An 18,197-nucleotide genomic window follows, 5' to 3' on the forward strand; every position below is an offset into this window, starting at 1 on the left:
CACGACGAGAGAGAGAGAGAGAGAGAGAGAGAGAGAGAGCTTCTTCTTTCTTTTGCTGATTCTTGCAAATACCAACTTGAATGCCTAATATACCACATACTCACTGCCTTGCAACTATTTCATCTCAACAACTCAAATCTCTCTCTCTCTCTCTCTCTCTCTCTCTCTCTCTCTCTCTCTGTGCACATGTTCACACTCCTCATCTCATATCCGTACAGGATCCAAACATCATCCACCTAAACAACATCTCAAGCACAAATACATCATCCAGGCAACAATCTACAGCAATTTCTCAACTACAAACATCACACTGCACTCACAAGCAAAGACAGACAACTTTTTTACCAAAATTGTTTTCTGTTCATTTTTCATGCTACCTAAGTTATCAAGGCTGCCCTATACTTCTTAAGCAAAGTGGGAATATCCGTATCTGGTGCCCGATTTTTTTTCATCCAGAGACCGTTCATGGTCTCGGTTTCCCTGAGGAAAGAATCCCAAAAGTGTATGTTGCCGACGCAGTTAAAAACAGAATAAGAAAAAAGCACAAACCCAAACGGTGAAAGCCATCACCAATCCCGGATATCCATCCAGTCCATAGGGCGTAATTCGAAGTCAAACAAAAAGAACAATGGGAAAACAAAGCCAGGTCATGCATTCGTTGCCCGTGAACAAGTCAAGGTCCCTTGGGCCTCGTCAATGGGCGTCCCTACTCAGGTATCCTTCCAAAATGAAAGAGAGAAAAAAAGAGCAAATCATGTCATCAACACGTCCCCCTCCCCCGTCAACCTCTGCTGTCAACATCCTTCGTCTCATCGGCTCTCCTCAAAATGAGGAGAAGGTCGTATGAACAAGTCAAGGCCCCTCAAAGACGATAGGTGTGAAACGGAGAGTGCTTTCAGAGAATAAAATAAAAGGAGAGAAATGTCGTAACCAGTCAAATGATCTCACACGTAATCTCAACATTGAAACTTGATACCTCATAGTCAAACAGCAACCGGCGAAGTCGATGAATTCGGGGTGCCCTCGACAGATGATGAAACAAAAGAGATGCAGAGCCGATGCAAGAAACAGTGGCCAAACAACACACATTATATGTTTCCGCTTGTAGTTGCGGCTAAATCTTGTCTCGTGACAAATTTCAGAGGTGTATTATTAAGTCCGTTCCATCAGGATAGATTCCAGTATGAAAATGGTAAAGTAAAAAGAAAAGAACAATGATGGCAGCAGTTAGATCCGAGTCCTGTTGCCCAAGTGGTTGCAAAATGTAAAAAAAAGATTTGAAGAACAAATAAAAAACAGAGACGTCATGGTCGTATTGAAAGCTCTAATCTCAATCAAGTGTTGAAATGCGTCGCGTGCATAAAGTTGACGGTGAAACAAGAGCCCGTCTCCAGGCTTCAAAGGATCGAAAGAATCAAATGCGGCCGGCTAAAAGGCAAAGTGTTTTATGCTGCGTGCATGGAAATGTTGAATCAAAGAAAATTAAAAAAACAGTAATCCTATCCCCCAACGCCGGTGCGATGCAGTCATCATGCTAGGTCGAGTATGTGAAGTTTTGGCGACATCAATCGTGTTGTTGTCGGATGCCAAGGAGGGAAAAGTGAACAGACCTGCGTTTTCGAAGCTGAATGGGAAAATCGCAATGATGAAGTAAAACAACGAAACAAAGCAGGACCAGCCTGGAAATTAGGCCGGTAAGTTGATATCAGACGCATAAATGGACGAAAACAGAAATGCAGTGATTTGCAAGAAACATGCATACCCATAAAAGGGTAGCATGTCTATGCGTAGTTGGTTTGATGTCTTGAGAATTTTTGGCTTGGTCAAAGCGACAACCAGCCTTGTGAATGAACCAAAGCGGAATCTACTGGCGATCGCGGGGACGCTCCTCTTCGTGAGTCGACTCGTTGTCCGACGAAGACGCCGAAGGGTGAGCCACGCCGTTGATTTGAGGCTGTTCAGTAGCGGAGCCGTGACTCTCATATCCGTCAATTTGGGCCGCTGACTTGTTCTTACCACCCATGTTTGCGGCCCTCATAGCACGTTTGGCTTGCAAGGAAGCTTCTCTAGCGACATCCAAGGCGCGTTCGGCTGTGACTTGCTTCTGCCACATGGAGTAGTAAATACCCTTGGCAGCGAGAAGGTCCTGGTGGTTTCCCTTTTCGACAATGGTACCGGCATGAAGGACGATGATTTGATCAGCATGCGTGATGGTGGACAAGCGATGCCTAGAAGAAAGGAAAGGCTGTGTTAGTTTCCATAGAATTGTTACATCACAGATGAGTCACTTACGCAATAATAAGCAGGGTACGCCCCTGGCCGATACTAGTGACATTCTTCTGAATCTCTTGTTCCGTATGCGAGTCGAGGGCAGAGGTGGCTTCATCCAACATGATAATTCTGGGATCTTTGAGAATGGTACGGGCAATGGCCACTCGCTGCTTCTCACCACCGCTGAGTCTGAGGCCTCGCTCTCCAACCTGGGTGTTGTAGCCATCGGGGAATGACATGATGCGATCATGAATGCTGGCAGCCTGGCAGGCAGCGTACACTTCCTTGTCGGTGGCCTGAGGGTTAGCATACTTGAGGTTGTACATGAGGGTCTCGTTGAAGAGGGTGGTGTCCTGGGGGACGACTCCGATATGGCGGCGAACCGAGTTGATTGTGAGGTCCTTGACGTTTTTGCCGTCGAATTCGATGCTGCCCTCGTCACAGTCATAGTAACGGAACATGTGTCGGAACAGGGTAGATTTGCCACCACCAGACTCGCCAACAAAGGCCGTTGTGGTTCCCGGAGCGCACTCGAAGCTGATGTCACGCAGGGCAGGTCGTCGAGCGTCATAGGAAAAGTTCACATTCTTCCATCGAACATGTCCACTAAAGTTTTCGAGGGGTACAGCATTGGGCGAGTCGACGACGGTAGGTTGGATTTTGAAGAGCTCCAGAAGACGCTCGCCAGAGATCATGGCTTGCTGGACTGTTCGATAAAAGGAGCCGAAGAAGTTGAGAGGACCCTGAAGCTGGGTCATGTAGGACACGACAACGAACCAGTCGCCCGTAGATCGCATGCCAACCAGGACTTGCCAACCGCAGAGCAGGGCAGCCACGATTCTACCAAAGTTGAAGACGAGAGTCTGGCAGATATTCATGAGGACCATGCCAGTTTGAACCTGGGCCTCGGCCTTTTGGAAGACTTGGACCTTGGCTCGATACCGGTTGGACTCGTATTCCTCTGCGTTGAAGTATTTGACCGTCTCATAACTAGAGATAGAGTCGTTCTTCACCGCTTCTTCTTCGCGATCGGCGTTTGTCATCTCTCGTCGCTGGTCTGCTCTCGTCGCGGCCATCTTGATCGTCATGTAAAGGTACCAGCAGGTGTCCACCAAGTTGAGCTGGGCGTACAGGGGGCCAAAGTTGAAGTAGAAGACGGAGATTGAGAGGAACAGGTCGAAAAGCATGGGGATCACCTGGAACGTCACCTGTTCGAGGAACGCATTGATGGCAGAGCCCTTGTTGAGCGCAGAGAGAACCTCGCCAGTGCGCTTGGACAAGTGGAAGTCGAGGCTGAGAGAGTGGACATGGTTAAAGGCCGCGGCTGTCAGTCCTCGATACGAGTATTGCGAAACGGGGATCCAAAGCAAGGATCGCAGGGACCCAAGAAGGCCGGACTGTCCCTGTAGCACCCAGAGAATGCCCAGAATGACAAAGTCTCTGAGAGGGAAGTTGTCGCGGGTAATAGGCTCGCCACTTCGGAGGATGGCTTCCAATTGGTTGACGACTTTGCCGATCTGCCAGGGAACATAGACGTTGACCAACCGTTGAACAATGACTAGAGCAAAGCACAGCAGTACCTGAAGCTGGAGCTTGACGGTGTCTTTGGGCCAAAGGTATGGGAAAAACAGAGAGTAGCCTCTAACGTACTCTAACCATGTCTTGTGGGGAATCTTCTTCTGACGGTAGAAGGCGGCCTGGTCATCCTTGCGTGCGTAGGACGATGCAGAGGGCTTGGCAGCGTTGGAGATGGTTCTACCACGAGATCGTCGGCCATTAGCCTCAGAGCCTACGTTTTGCCGAGAGTCAATGGAGGAGCGAGGCTGCCCGTTAAGCAGCAAAGGCGTGGTTTCAGTGATGGCACGTCCTTCCTCAGCCCTATCCTCGACGCGACGGCTCTTGAGAATCCAGGCAACGCAAAAGAGGGAGATTGAGCCGATGATGTGCAGCAGACGGACGAAGTAGAGAACAAGGTCAATCTTGGTCCACGAATCAACGCAGTTCTCGTCCTTGGCGGGGTCTTGCTGCTGGACAGTACGCAGAAAGTGGCAATCTGCGGCAACAATCGCGGTGGTAATGAAGAGGATAAGTTCACCAATAAGGCCTAGAACCCAGATGGCCAGATGAACAACATTGGGACCCTTGCGCCAATCAAACAGAGAGAAGAGTATATAAAGGTAGAAGAAGGTTGAACCCAGGACGTGAACCTATGAGAGAAGCTGGTTAGTGGATTACAGGGAAGGGACGGGTTGAGCGCGAGGCCATTGGACAAATTTCCAACAGGCAGATGCTAGTCGAAGCTCGACCCAAGTGCCTGGGACCGATGGATAGAAGAGAGAGCATGGGGGGGTTTGTCATACCACAGACCACTCGCCAGCCCATGGGAGTCCGTCCTTTGACCATTTATAAGGGTTCTCATGGTAGAAGGCATGGACAAACATGGAGACCCCGGTGGCGACATAGCTCAGGAAGACAACAGCAGCGAGATAGCGAAAGACGTTCTTAGCGATGCGGCCAAAACGGGGACCGATCTTACGTTCGCCGTCGTTGCGTCGCTTGCGCTTGGTAATGGGAAGGGGCTTGCCTCCCGGGCCCTTGACCTTGGGCTGGACAAGGTCCTCTTCTTTCTTGGAGTTGAAGACAGAGTACCAAGCCGCAAGGGAAATGAAGGCAACAAGAAGAACCAGAGAGTAGACATATTGGGTATCGCGAAGGAGGATATCGGCCAAGGTGAGGTCCTTGGCACCGCCGGGGGCGGCAAAGGCGCCACGAACGTCGTCGGGCGGCGCGTCGTCAGCCAACATTTTGGCGAGCTGCAAGAGAGAGAGAGAGAACAAAACGTTAGCAGATATTCGTGGCGTGAACGACGATGGGGAAGGCTTTTGGGGGCGTGCAGAAAATGGGAGGAAGGGGGAGAACAACTAGGAACTCGAGAGCAGGAGACAGAGGCGAGTTCGATGGATGCGTGATGATGCTGAGGCGGCGCGAAGTTGCGAGAGGGTGTGCGGAAGCTTTGCTTGGGATCTTTGGGTCGCGGTGATGGAGTTTGGATAGTGCAAGGAAGAGGTGATGCCGAGTAAGAAAGTGGGAATGGCAAGGTCAAGTGTTGCGGCTGTCACGGGGGGGCAAAGGATTGAAGAAGAAGGATACGAGGGAGCAGGCTTACAATGAATGCTGGGGCCAGTCACCTGAGATGAAGCATTGCCGGGCAGCTGGCAATTGGCAGCTGGCGATGAGGGGGAAGTGAGCAGCAAAGGAGTTGAGAGTGAAAAAAAAGAGGGGATGTCGAGAGAAGCTCAGCTGCCAAAAGCGAGCGAGCGATGAAGAGGGCAAAAACCTGTGATGGCAAACGCTCGAGGTAGAAGGAGGAGGTACATCAAATGCTCGCACACACACGCAGAGAGACGTCAAAACGACGGTTTTGGGCCCTTACTGGCCGATGCACAAGTGGATGCAATCCATTGATTCATGTTCCACTGGTCCATTTCGTCGCTTTCTGGGGGGGTGCGGTGGAGCAGCACGTCTCCGTCTCCTCGGTGGTGGCCGGTACGCTACGGCACTGCGCTGCGCTGTGCTGCACGCTGTCTGCTTCTGCCCAGCTGCCAGCGACCAGGGGGGGGGGGAGGGGTGTGCCATGGTGTGCCATGACCGCTGTAGTATATAAGTAGCGCTGCTGCAGAGGCCCGCATGCAGTTGGGCCTAGCGCTGTGCGTCTCCGGCACAGGGAGGTCTGGGTGGGCTAGCCGCCGCACCGCACACCAGCTGACTTGAGGGTGTGGTCAGAAGGCCCAGCAAACCTAGTGGCGAAAACAGCCACCCGCAACACAAATTGAAGTCGAGCAGGGCATGGCCACAACAAGCACAGGGATTGAGGGGCAATTGGATAGTGGACATTGATATCCATTGATCCATTGATCGAATTGATGAATTAACGCTCCACGCTACAGCGCCGTACTCGTACCTGCTGTACTAGTAGGTACTCTACGGGTTCTCGAGCTATGTACTCTGTACAGTGTTGATCGACCCCCCTCTCCTCCGCAGGGCCTCCGCACTTATTAGTGCTTGGGAATAGGTCCATGTACATACCGTAGTCGTTTGCAGCGAGCTGGCGCGCTATCTCGACCTATCGCCCACAGGCACGGCACTAAGGCATCGCAACACCAAGCTACCAGCTGCTTATCGAAAGTTACGGCCCCTCGACGGTGCTAATTGATATTAATAGCTGGAGCCCTGCGCATGTAGCCTTGGCTCCCCCGTCCAAGCTAAGCAAATGGACAGTTTGACGTGCTCTCGTCAGACTCAGCAACGCGTCCGTCCCTCCAGCTGCCACATAAGACAACCTTGAAGCAAGACACACAAGACAGACGCAAACTCCCCCCCAAGTCCCGCGGCAGTGCGAGGAGGAGGGTGACGCTCTGCTGGCAGCTTGATTGACGAATTGATTAACTGACGAGTCTAGTTCGTTCGATTTCCATCAGCCAGAGGCAACCAGAGGCAGCCCTGCCCGACCAACGCCAACCGTGCTGGCCCCCCCTGGAAGAGAGCTGCCATGGCCCGCCAACCGCCTTGTTTGCTTTGTTCCTTTGGCTCGTTTCTCCGCCCCGAAAACCCAAGGAATCGGAGCCGGGGTTTGTTGCTTGATGGTGTGAGGTGAGGGGAAGCTCGGAGCTGCCTGCATCTAGAGCTGTGGGCATGGGGCTGGAGCTGCCTTTTGCTCAAGCTCGTCAGTCTGTGGCATATGCACCTCACTCCCCAACTACTGCTGCTGCTGCTCGTACGCCAGAACATTAAAGTTATTTGGGGTATGCTGCTCATGCTCGTGCTCGTGCTCGTGCTCGTGCTCATACAGACAAGGTACTATACAGTGCTCTAGGTACCCAAGCTAAAAAGACGTAGGGCGAGGTGGATGTTTTGTCCTTGTCTCGTTCGAGATCCCGTTGTGGGCGGCCAACAAAGGACGAGCACCACTCGGAGCTGCAGCTCGCTTGCCGTCAGTCAACGGGATAGGCTTCGAGTGATGCCAGCGCAAAGTTGCAGCATCTGCTACCCATGTGGTGCTACCCTCTCGCTTCGTCCACGTAGGAGCAATCTGCTCTAGATGCCCATCAGACAAGCCCGCTGGCCGACGTTGGGCAACATTTGGGTTTGAAGCGGTGACGAGGAGAGCCATTGGGAAAAGACAGGAAACAGGGAAAAAGTCCGCGCGGCCGCTTTGCCTATCTTCCTGTACGTGTACTCGTACATGTGCGTATGTGCCTCGAGCTTCTGCCGCCAGCCGAGCCGGTTTAATTGCTCATTCCTGCAGCCGCCGTTGCGGCGATTATCACTGCAGCCGTGACAATTAAGCGATGCCCTTGATTAGACATGGATGCCGCGCCAATTGGGCAAGCTGCTGCAGAGCAGAGGCGAGGCACTTGTATCCTGGACACACACATCTAGCCGACGAGTGATGATTCTGCCTTTAATCAGGCGCTGCTACTACTCGTATATTGTGCGCCTCCCAGGCCTTGCCAACAACACACCCAAGAAATGGATAATAATAACTGGGGAAATCGGCAATATCAAAAACGGGCACGAGTGCTACTCCCAACGGCCGCATGCTGCGCATTCGTGGCATCTGTCTGCACTGTTCATCTTGCGCTCCGGCAAGCTGTGATCTGTACCGTAGCCTCCTGTAACAGGTCATAGTTAGGCAAGGCGACGCTCAGATGGGCCGTGTTTCAAGCGAATGCAGCACGCCCCAGGCGCTTTGAATCGGGATCTAATCGGAACAAGCCCCGCGATCCGCATGCTTGTCATACGAGCCTCAGCAAGGGAGCGTGAAACGTAACGGCGGCGGCGGCGGCGGCTGGCAACGGATCGCAGGTTTCCATGCCCGTGCTTGTGCTTGTAGTGCCAAGCATCTAGACGATGATGCCGCCGGTTGCACGTACGAGGATGGGACATACGATACGTCCCCATCACAAACAAGGCTCCGTATCCGAACGAGCAACGCCCGAGGCGCTGCATGTCTGCATTCGTATACTACTGTATACTCGTACGTGTAGTTGGATTAAGAGGATCAAAGAGGGTGTGGCGGCGGCAGCTGTCGTGGTGGTCTGTAACGGTGGTGGTGACGGCAGAGTGCTCTGTTTGGGCGCCTCCCGAGAGCGCCTCACTTCCCTCGAATTCGGAGCTGCGGTCAGAGCTGTGCGTGTGTGACGCCGATTTCCAGCTTCTTACGTTTACGAGGCACCAGTAAGCTGCTGTGCCTCCCGCAACCGCTAATCACATCGCAGAGCGCTGCTAGTGCGTGCCTCATCAGTCAATTGTTACTCATCGATGTGAGCGGTAAGATATTACTGCTTGTGCTCTCGATTTGCCCAGCACCGAGCATCCGGCGGCCATTGGCCAGGACATGAATCCTTTGTACGTGTCGGCCTGCGCCCGCCGCATGTCTACCTCGCATGTGTGTACCTAAGCTCCCCATAGCTGTCCAAGTACAAGTACGAGTTCCATGCGGTCAATTTTCAATGCAGCACACACTTACATGGACTTACATGTGAATTGCGCCGCCCACCATGCGCGACAGGCCTAGCTGCTGCTCGTCGATAGTATGTGCAGATGCATAGAGTCGTCGAGACTCGGGACAGTTCATGTACCGGCCTGCAAAACCCATGCCATTGAATGCGAGTGTGCCGCGTGCGTGTGCATCTTGTACGCCTCGCTGCCTTAATGGACCCTTTATTGCCCAGTCTCCTCTCCAGCCGAGAGCCCCGAGCCCAACGTGGTCGGGAAGTTGGAGGGGAACACGATGCTGCTCTTTGCTGGAATGGCCATCTCTCGCAAGGGAAAAGTGAGGCGGGTATTTCAGTCCCAGCCGATTGGACAGACCCTGTTCTCAAGGCCGTTGTCGATGCAGTGCTCGGCATTGGCAGAAAGAAATGGACCCATGCTTGTGCATCGAGCTGTTGGTTCGATGGATGGTACTTCGTACTTGGCAGTGTACTTGTACGAGTACAGCAAGAGAATACCTGTATGTCAACACCACGCAGAGATGCCTGGTCTCAGCATCTGCAGTAAGAGGGGGTGCAGAGAAGAGCAATCCATCCGCCTTTGTGGCCGAGGGCACTCCGCCAAAGAAGCACGCACAAATCTCCCTACCACTTCCCTCTCTCTCCGCCTTTCCGTACCTCTCGAATTCCAGCTGTGCGAGTATGTACCATTGCTCGAACGGGTACATGCTTGGACACCCAAGAGTCTGCATCTGCACGTGTGGGGTATCCAACAAGGGGTGGCCAAGGGTGCAGGAGACGCTCTGCGGCCTGACATTCAAGATCCAGTAGCACCGCTCGTATAGATATGTGTCCCGCCCAGCCGGAGGTGTGTGCTGGGACGTGCCGTCTCTGCTCCCACCCACAGGAGGCCATAGCTTGCAGACGCCGTAATACTCGTACTTGGACGGCCAGTAGCACCGCTCCATACGGGTGCGATTCCTCCATTCTTGACTGTGAGCGGTCCACGTACGAGCTCGAATGGGCTCCGGCCAAGCCTCGAACAGGCTACTGGGCCCTACAGCAGCCGGCTCCTCCTACCTACTGCAGGTCCCCAGCTTCCGGGTCGCACGATTGAGAGAAGAGGGAACAGGCTAATGGCCTCGTTGTGGCTAGCCCGAAGGAGCCATGATGCTTGTTTAGTGTTTAAAAGTCAATCGGGGCATGCTTGTTGCTCAAGGACGGACTCGTTGGAGATGTTTGTGCCAACAGGCACCCAAGTGTAAGGCAGTGGTAGGGCTGCTGTGGAGCTTTGTCCATATCCGGGCCTCTGCTTCTCCTTTGTCTCCGTCCGCCTGGAAAGCAACAAAGAAGTGAGCTGTCGCTTTTGCCGACCAACGAATCATGCTAGCAGCCATGTTAGCACTGCTTGCTGCTCGGTGACGGTATGCGCGTACCCATTCAATTCCTCCCCGGGCGGGGGCCCGCGCCTGTTGGCCAAGGGTGAAGGGTGAGCTGGCTCCAGCTCGAGCATCTAGAAGCATTCGTGACGAGAACAAGACGTCAGTCGGAAATGCGCGAGCTCCAGACCGCGCTCGAGATGTAACAACTTGTTCACCTCACCGCCTGCTACCTGCATTGCTGTGGTGGTGCCCCGTAATGCATACCAATGCAAGACCGTATGCAATTCGCGGTGTGGCAGTCCAGTCCAAAGCGCGAACAGCAGCCGCCGTCTTATTGCTCAGCGTCGACGGTCCAAATTCACGCAGGAGAGCCCAACGCGTAAAACCAGTGACTGGTCCATGCTGCGCTTTCAAGGCCACCTCAGTCGAATGAGCTGGCCTGGCCACTCGAGCATGGGAGGAGCCACGAGCACTCGTACGTCACTGGCAGCTCGATGGTGAGAGAGAAGAGAAGATGATACACCAGGGCGTCACACTGGTTGCATCGCCGACCTCCCGCGGCAATCTGACATTCGGTCCGTCAGTAGGTAGCTGGACGAGGATGTCCTCAATCATTTCCCTTCATAGGCAGGGAGTCAAGGCAGTTGATTGGGCTCAAGGCCGCTATGAATAGCATCCTTCTCTCGTGTAAGAAGGGAGCATATGGCACTTGTCCAATAAGAGCCAACCCGGCGCTAAAACCTTACTGGCTTTTCCAGGAGCTTCTTCTAGCGGCATGAAAAGCTCCAACGCTGTAGACAAGACAAGCGCACTTAGGGAGTAGCCTCGATGAAGATCGTCATCGCTCGGCAATACTACCTGGAGCAGCAGTACAGCAGCATACTCGTACATGTACCCATCGTTGCCCAAAAGGGGGAGGAGAGCAGGCCCGGCAGCTGGCACAAAACTAGCGAGAAAGGGAGAGCAAGATGGAAGATTTGGCATCAGATGCAATAGCGGTCGGCGGACGGCCGGGTCTCGGAGGCCTTGCCAACTCATAGCTATGCACTCCGGCCGGTGTCATTCGACCTGGCCATTCGGCACTCCCGGTTTCTCCCACAACACTGACAAAAAGCTCACAGGGATGCGGGATTCCATGTTTCCACCAAAGGCTCGAGGATAGGCGATGCCGAAAACGTCCATGGCCTGGAGCTGTGTAACGCGAGCGACGCCCTTCTGATACAAGTCGGACGGAGTAGTACATATATGGGCGTCGAGATGAATCCTGGCCCATATGCAAGGCCATGGTTGAGAGAAAATTTTTCACTTCCAACGCGCAAGGTATAGAAACTAACAGCCTCCAGGTTCCCAGAACTTGCCGTCTACCTCGAGGAGCGCACACGCAGCTTACCTCTATACCTTAGTACTCGTCCTCTTGGGGACTTGAGCCTTTCGTCGGCCCCGTCATAGATCTGAATGCAACTCCCATCGTGCCTCTCCATTGATGGTTTATTTCAAATAAACAGCCTACTTGCCGCAAACCGTGTTTGAAATGCTCCCTGCCTCCACATCTACACACTCAACACCTGTACATACTATTCATCCATCACTCCAGCCCGCGAACATGGTTGAAAGTGACAGCGTCAGCCATACGAGTACGAAGACGGCATGTCACCTTGTTTGTCCTTGACCAGACGGCTACACTTGGATGAGCATTAATTACGCCGGTGCCCGCATTGCGCTCCGAGTACCTGTCACGTACTCCATACCGATCTCCTCTTACCAGGCAAGGCCCGAGGATGGATACGCCTGCCACCTTTATAACCGCACCAAGGACGGAATACTACCGGCAAGTATGGGGAAGGGAGGGTGCATGTTTCTCTTGCCAAAATTAGCGCGCAAGGGCTGCGGTACGGGGGTTCCTTCCTGGTAGCATCCGTCCTAGGAAGCGACCTGAGGTATCCGCAACCACGAGGGCTTCCTGCCGGTCTCGTCAAGGGACTTGGCGCTCTGTGCCGTATCTGCTACCTCTGGATGTACGAGTACTTGAGACTAAGGTATAGCAACCTCCTGCGCAAAAAGATTGCCGGTACTTTAACTTTGGATGAAGTCTCAGGCTAAACTCCATGTTCAACGCCTCGATGCCTCATCCTCGCCATCTCTCGCTCTCTCACTACCTATCTCCAGAAGCTCTTCCACAAGCTCCCGCGTTCGTCCCCACCGCCGTATTTCATGCGCTGTCGGGTCCAGACTTGCTTGGTTCGTGCTAATGGCCAATTAGACACCTACGAATACTCCTACTTGTACGCAATCCGTACAGCGCAGAGGCTGCTTTCCGCTCATCAATCCTTGCTCCGAGAGAAGCTCGACCGCCGCATAAAGTGAGGGTGGGGAAAAGGCCATCTGGACAGCTTCATGGCCAATTGCCCGGTGGACTGCAGCCCCCTCAGCCAGTTTTCTGTCTCACCTGTCGATTGCCATTCCATCGACCGGGTTGCGACATGTTTCACTCGCTGTCCCAGCTGCATGAAAAAGCATCCAATTCCATCCCCTGCAAACAACCCCGGTCAGCCGGTCAACTAACCTTGCAGCAGCCAGGGCCGCCTCTCCCCTCCCTGCCTCCGTACGCTGAGCATCAAATGCCACCTGTTGTCGTCACCGCTGTTCAACGAAAACTTTCGGGACCGTCCAGCTCGCCAGGCACAAACACATAGCATGGGCTGAGTTGCATATCATGCTATGGCCCTGTGTCATCATCGGGTCCAGCTACCGCTCAGGAGCAGTGGAGCAGGCAATTGGCGAAATAATTCTATTCATGGCAATGCGGAGTGCTACCATCAGTGTCGAGTTCAGTGAGCTTCTGCCACAGCATCAAGGTATCCGACGTTGTGTGTCTGGACCTCGGCCTGGGAAAGCAGCGTTTCGCTGAACCTCGATACCGACAGTCACGCCATGGCCTGTGAGGGACGGCGACCGAAGCAGAGAAACCCGGCTGGTGAGATGTCCTAGTGCCTGTCTTGACATGCGTCGGGCATAGCTGCAGCCGGTCAGCCCGGTTTTCAAAGGCCTCGTCTTTGCTAAACGGCTCAGAGAGCGACCGCCTCTCCCCCAGCAATCTCGGAAAGGCAACCAAACACAGCTGCACATCTCAAGATGATCATTCTAGACAGGCCTGTCTCTTATGTACATACACGCATCGCATCTACTCCGTCAATTTGTCATTGCTCATGATGCGTATAAGCAACCAGCTGGCCTACATCAAATTATCTCGGCCATATACGAGTATGCACTCTAACCGTCTCCCAGAATCTTGTTATCCAGCTCCCTTTCCCCCAAAAATACACACACAACAATGACAAACCCACTATTGTTTGTACAACAAATCCCACTACTGAGTAGCTGCCTGCTCATACTGCATATTGTGGGTCAAGGAATTTAACCTTGCCAGGCATTTGAGCCTTGGAACCCGATCATGTTGGAAGTTGCAAAAGTATGCTCCATGGCCCAGTCTCGATTTCTTTTTTTATCTTTGTTCAAGCCACTGAGACGTGGGCGTTCTTCTTCTCTCGGCTTCTATGATCGGATACATGGCATTATTGCCCAAATGACAGTTCACAAATGCAGTCCAGCTCGCAAGCCACCATGCCTTCCAACGGGTGAGAGTCAGCGGGATCAGCCTTTGAGGACAGAGCACGTCATACATCCCAAAACCACCTTCTACACCGAGTTATTCTCTCGACGGTATCTCGTTTCATGCCTCCAAGTAGTTAATTGTCTTGGCATTGCTCCCCCGCAGCTTGGTGTGTAGTACCAGGCCTTCGGATCGTCGCCCCCTGGTCTTCCGATACTGTCAAGCTTTTTGTGATACAACGGCTGAACTCTCTCAACCTAAGACGAAGACTATATCGGTTTATACCCGTCGTTGAATTAGCAGAATCAGATGGCCCAGTGGCCCATTTGGACACCGACATGGTTATATTTCCCGCGTCCATCATGCGGTCAGGTGTGTTGTCACGAAGCTTCATAGAGGCCCATTTGTGGAACACATTCGTGTTTTTTTTCAATCATGCACACATCTCCTCGCCAAAGTTCAGGATGCTAGCAGTTGGGCACTCGTCAACGTCGAATACCATTTTTTTGCTCCCTCTTTTGCATCCAAAGATATCTCGGGCTCACTCGAGTATTCCCATTCATACACAGACACCTCTCCACCCACAATCCGAAATGGTGTGGGAAAGTACAGTTCTCTCCCACACACGACATGATGCCAGCATCAAACCAAGTCACGCGTATACGTTATATTTTTCAACGGCTTTGGGGCGTACAAGTACATTAGCTCTGATTTGCCCATTTGCAACCCTCGCGATGGGCGGCAACTCTGATTGGCCGCTTTCGACGAATCACTGAGGCTGTTCTCCTCCCTTCTCCCAAGGAGACAAGAGGGCTTTGCTTTTTGCAGGTCTAGAACGAATATAGACAGCGCGGCATTGATTCCCCGAGATCAGTCGAGTCCTGCAGAGAGATCACTCTTTTTGCTGCAGCTAACCTCGCCGGCGCGACGCAAGGCGCAACCGGGCTGTGGCGAGCCGGGACGGTCAAAACGGCCGTCTGTACGGAGTACTCCATACTCCGTAGGGGGCATATTGGTATGTTTCCCGCCTAGGAAAGTAGCTATACAAATGTGTCTCACTTTCTCTCCGGTCTAGCGGCACAGATGCAAGGGAAAAAACTGTTATTCATGTTCGTGCAACATTCTCCGCTCTCTGAATCGAATCGGTACTACTACCTGATAGGAAAAGCCGCCATTGCCTAGCGATACGCAAATCTGAGTTTTCCGAACCAGCCTCCGGCCATGGCGGGCGAATGCTTGTGCTTTTATGGTGCTGGGATCGGTAGTCTGACAAGGTACACAGCGAAACGGCCAACCCCAACCCAGACTCTTACCGCCTTGCAACGAGCTAGACGTCGTTGGCATCTTTGCTATCAATTGTTTGCTATCATTGCACTCATGATAAGCTACCTTAACAATGACGAGCAGTAAATGGGCCAGACCCTCCACAAGGTTAAGGTGCTCCTGCGAAGGATTCGTACATGATGGATCAAGATGGAGGATATCGATGATGTCTTGGTTATCAAGTATCACGGCAAATGCCACGAGATAGCGTTGACGTGAGTGCCTGTCTCCATTACTCTTCCACACCGGAGACATGTAAGCCTTGAAGTTCGTAGAATATGTTTTCGAGAGTATTAGGCCACTTAATCCTGTTGACTACCGACCACAGCCGACGGTCAAGACCAATTTAGCCATAGTAGCAGATACTAGAGGAATATACTTGTCCTCCGACGAGGCAGTCTTTTCCAATCAAGGCATCTCGGGTCATTACGAGAGAGTCATCTTTGTAAGGCTGTAGCTTGTTGTTCTTCACCTTGGACTGGTGAGCGGTGATGTTTCCGAAGCCGGGTATAGTGTTCTTTTCTTTTAGCATAGTATATGAAGTCCCAAGTTATGACAACCTCATATAAAAACTTCATGTCCAACCTTTATATAAAATGCAACTATATATTTCCCTTGAGATACACTAGCGGTAGGAGACGTTAAGCACGACAGATAAAGGTTTCGAAAACAAATGTCTAGACGGAATCTGTGCCAATGACTCCTAGGTATCAAGTTTCCGTAAGACAAGGCCGAGGGAAATAATACGACGTCTTATTTGATGCGAACATGGCAAGGGAGATTTGTCCTTCTCCAACTGGTTTGAGCTGAAAGCAACCTATTCGGGATTCTGGACTCGTCATAAGCGAATCCAGAGGCACTTACAAGCAAATAAGGGCATTTTCAAAGTCATGAACATGAAAGAGGTTTCCATAGGTTGGGTACAGTACCAGAGGAAAAGCACCGATTGTGTATATCCCGAATGCCTTATATATATGCCATCGCAGTGGAACAAGAGCCATGCTGCTGGCGCCCTCACCGAGATATCTCGGCACAATGAACTGCCTCGTAGTTGATCCGACGGTCAATCAACCACGAATAGAGATGCGTACAAGAGACAAGCAACGCAAAAACGCAGATCTTCTCTCACGTGTCCAAGAGGAAATATCCAAAGCCCCATTTCAAAGAAGGAGTTCCATTCCGTCTACTGATTTGAACTGTCCCCCCGCCTCCAGCCAACCAGCTGCAATCGACCCCCATCAACTCGACTCCACACTCAGCCTTGCGGCTTATCCAACACTCTCCCGCCACACCCCCCAGCCACATCTCCAGTACTAAGCAAAGAGGCCTATCACCAAACAAAGCTCCTCCCGCCGCCATCGCATCCCGTCGCCTTTGCACGGACACAACCGCACATTGACAGCCTCAGCCTCGTTTCCGACGTGCTTCCCAAGGCTTCGATTTGCACCCCGCTTGGCCCCCCCCTTCGCCTGTCTTCCTCCATTGGTCAATTTGTTTCCCTCGCTTTTTCTTCTTTCGCTTTTCCTGCTTGGCCCTGGGACAGTTTCGTTCTTGCTCCGTCTGGCGCGCTGGAGTGGTGTTGGGACTGTGAAGTGTTTCGCCGTCGCCTTGGTGACGAGGTAAGCCATTGTTGGTGTTCTCTTTGCCGTTTGCTTTCTTCTTCTTCTCCTTCCTGTTTCTCCTTATTCGTGTTACTGTTTTTATTGGCTCTTGGATTGGTCTGCTAACAGCTTATTAAATAATCACAGTCGCCCAAAGGGAGAGTAGAGAACAAACCCCGTTTCTTCTCTAGGTTTCAACACCATCCACCGGCTGCCTCCCGTATCTTGCCTCCATCTCCAACTCCAACCAAGTCATCCACCTCGAGGACAACCACACTCCTTCGGAAGGCTCTTCCTCCTCACCCCCTCCGACTAATACTTTTCCTCGTTACTTTTTGCTCTGCTTTACGCCATCTTCACTTCTTCTTCACTCGACTGAACCGCCACACCAATCTCAGCCATCATGTCCCAACGACCATCTACACCCGTCAAGGTGCCGCCCTCGGCAGCAAACTACACCCCCGCGACGCTAGACCCAGACTTGCGATCGCAAATCAACACAATCCTGCTGAAAGACGGCCACGTTACCAAGTCAGTGCCCATCCCTCCCCCTTCTCCTCCCCGAAAGCAATTGGCTAACATGCCCACACCCTGTAGAATCCAAGAAGCCCTCCTCCACGCCCTCAACTCCAACTCCTCCAACTGGCCCACCGCCATCCAGAACCACGCCCTGACCCTCCTCCGCTCCGGCGAAGTCACCACATTTCCCGCCCTCCTCCGCCGCGTCCTCGACGACGTCCGCGAGGGCCAGCCATCCACATCATCCACGTCGAGCGCAAACGGCAAGTCCTCGGCGACAACAAACGGCAACGGCGACACCAAGAAGACAAACGGCGCCTCCTCGTCCGAAAAGCTGCCCCTCGCCATCCCCACCTCCGTAATAGAAGAGGCCCTCCGCATCACAAGGGAAAGCCTCGACGCCGTGTGCGAGATCGAGGAGAAGGGCAGCGGCTAGCAGTCTTCTCCCCTTTCTCCTCCTTCTTGCGTAATCTCTCCCCCTCCTCCCCCTCCTCCTCCTCCATCATCGACAAAGAAGCGTGTCTCACTACCACCAGCCGTAAAGACACCTCATCAAGGCATGTTTAAAACAGGGCGCGCCCGTTCGAAATAGTTTTTTGTCCCTTGACTTTACTTTTCTTTTGTTCTTTTTAACCCATGTTTTTGTTTCTTCTTTCTTGGTTATACTGTGATATAGATAAGGGGACGGGAGATGGGGTTTGGGGGACATGGCTGTTTTTTTTTTTCTTCCTTCGTCTTCTTCCCTTTTTTTTTCCGCCAAAGTTGGGGGGAGCATGGTACGTTATATACGAAATGAGCTATCAAGGCGCGTATGAGGAAATATGATACCGGCCATGCAACTATACAAGTTTGTTCAGAGCCACACTAGCTTTTACGAAATAATCCAGCTTCCCTGGTTAAACAATCCAGATGCTTTCACACTCACATGAATTAATTCTTACCATCTGCCAAGCTCTCATCGCTGGCGGGATGCTACTTACATAAAAGTGGTCGGCAA

The 18,197-nt window shown here is 52.4% G+C and overlaps 3 protein-coding genes across 3 annotated transcripts; 1 reads left to right on the forward strand and 2 right to left on the reverse strand.

The window, feature by feature from the left end:
- Positions 1-1,864: 1,864 nt before the first annotated feature.
- On the reverse strand, positions 1,865-5,075 carry Triagg1_10054 (uncharacterized protein; the record flags this gene model as incomplete). Its single annotated transcript, XM_062894083.1, has 3 exons — positions 1,865-2,228; positions 2,293-4,478; positions 4,632-5,075. The coding sequence occupies 3 exons, from the start codon at positions 5,073-5,075 to the stop codon at positions 1,865-1,867; spliced, it is 2,994 nt and encodes a 997-aa protein (XP_062750980.1).
- Positions 5,076-7,851: 2,776 nt separating this feature from the next.
- Positions 7,852-9,733, reverse strand: Triagg1_10055 (uncharacterized protein; the record flags this gene model as incomplete). Its single annotated transcript, XM_062894084.1, has 4 exons — positions 7,852-7,943; positions 8,313-8,458; positions 8,811-9,145; positions 9,272-9,733. 4 exons carry the CDS (start codon positions 9,731-9,733, stop codon positions 7,852-7,854), a joined length of 1,035 nt encoding a protein of 344 aa, XP_062750981.1.
- Positions 9,734-17,084: 7,351 nt separating this feature from the next.
- Triagg1_10056 (uncharacterized protein) lies at positions 17,085-17,636 on the forward strand (the record flags this gene model as incomplete). The annotated part of the gene is made up of 1 exon (XM_062894085.1): positions 17,085-17,636. One exon carries the CDS (start codon positions 17,085-17,087, stop codon positions 17,634-17,636), a length of 552 nt encoding a protein of 183 aa, XP_062750982.1.
- Between the last annotated feature and the right edge of the window lie 561 nt (positions 17,637-18,197).

Source organism: Trichoderma aggressivum (assembly GCF_033847375.1).
Source record: "Trichoderma aggressivum f. europaeum strain CBS 100526 chromosome Unknown scaffold_064, whole genome shotgun sequence".
Lineage (NCBI taxonomy): Eukaryota > Fungi > Ascomycota > Sordariomycetes > Hypocreales > Hypocreaceae > Trichoderma > Trichoderma aggressivum.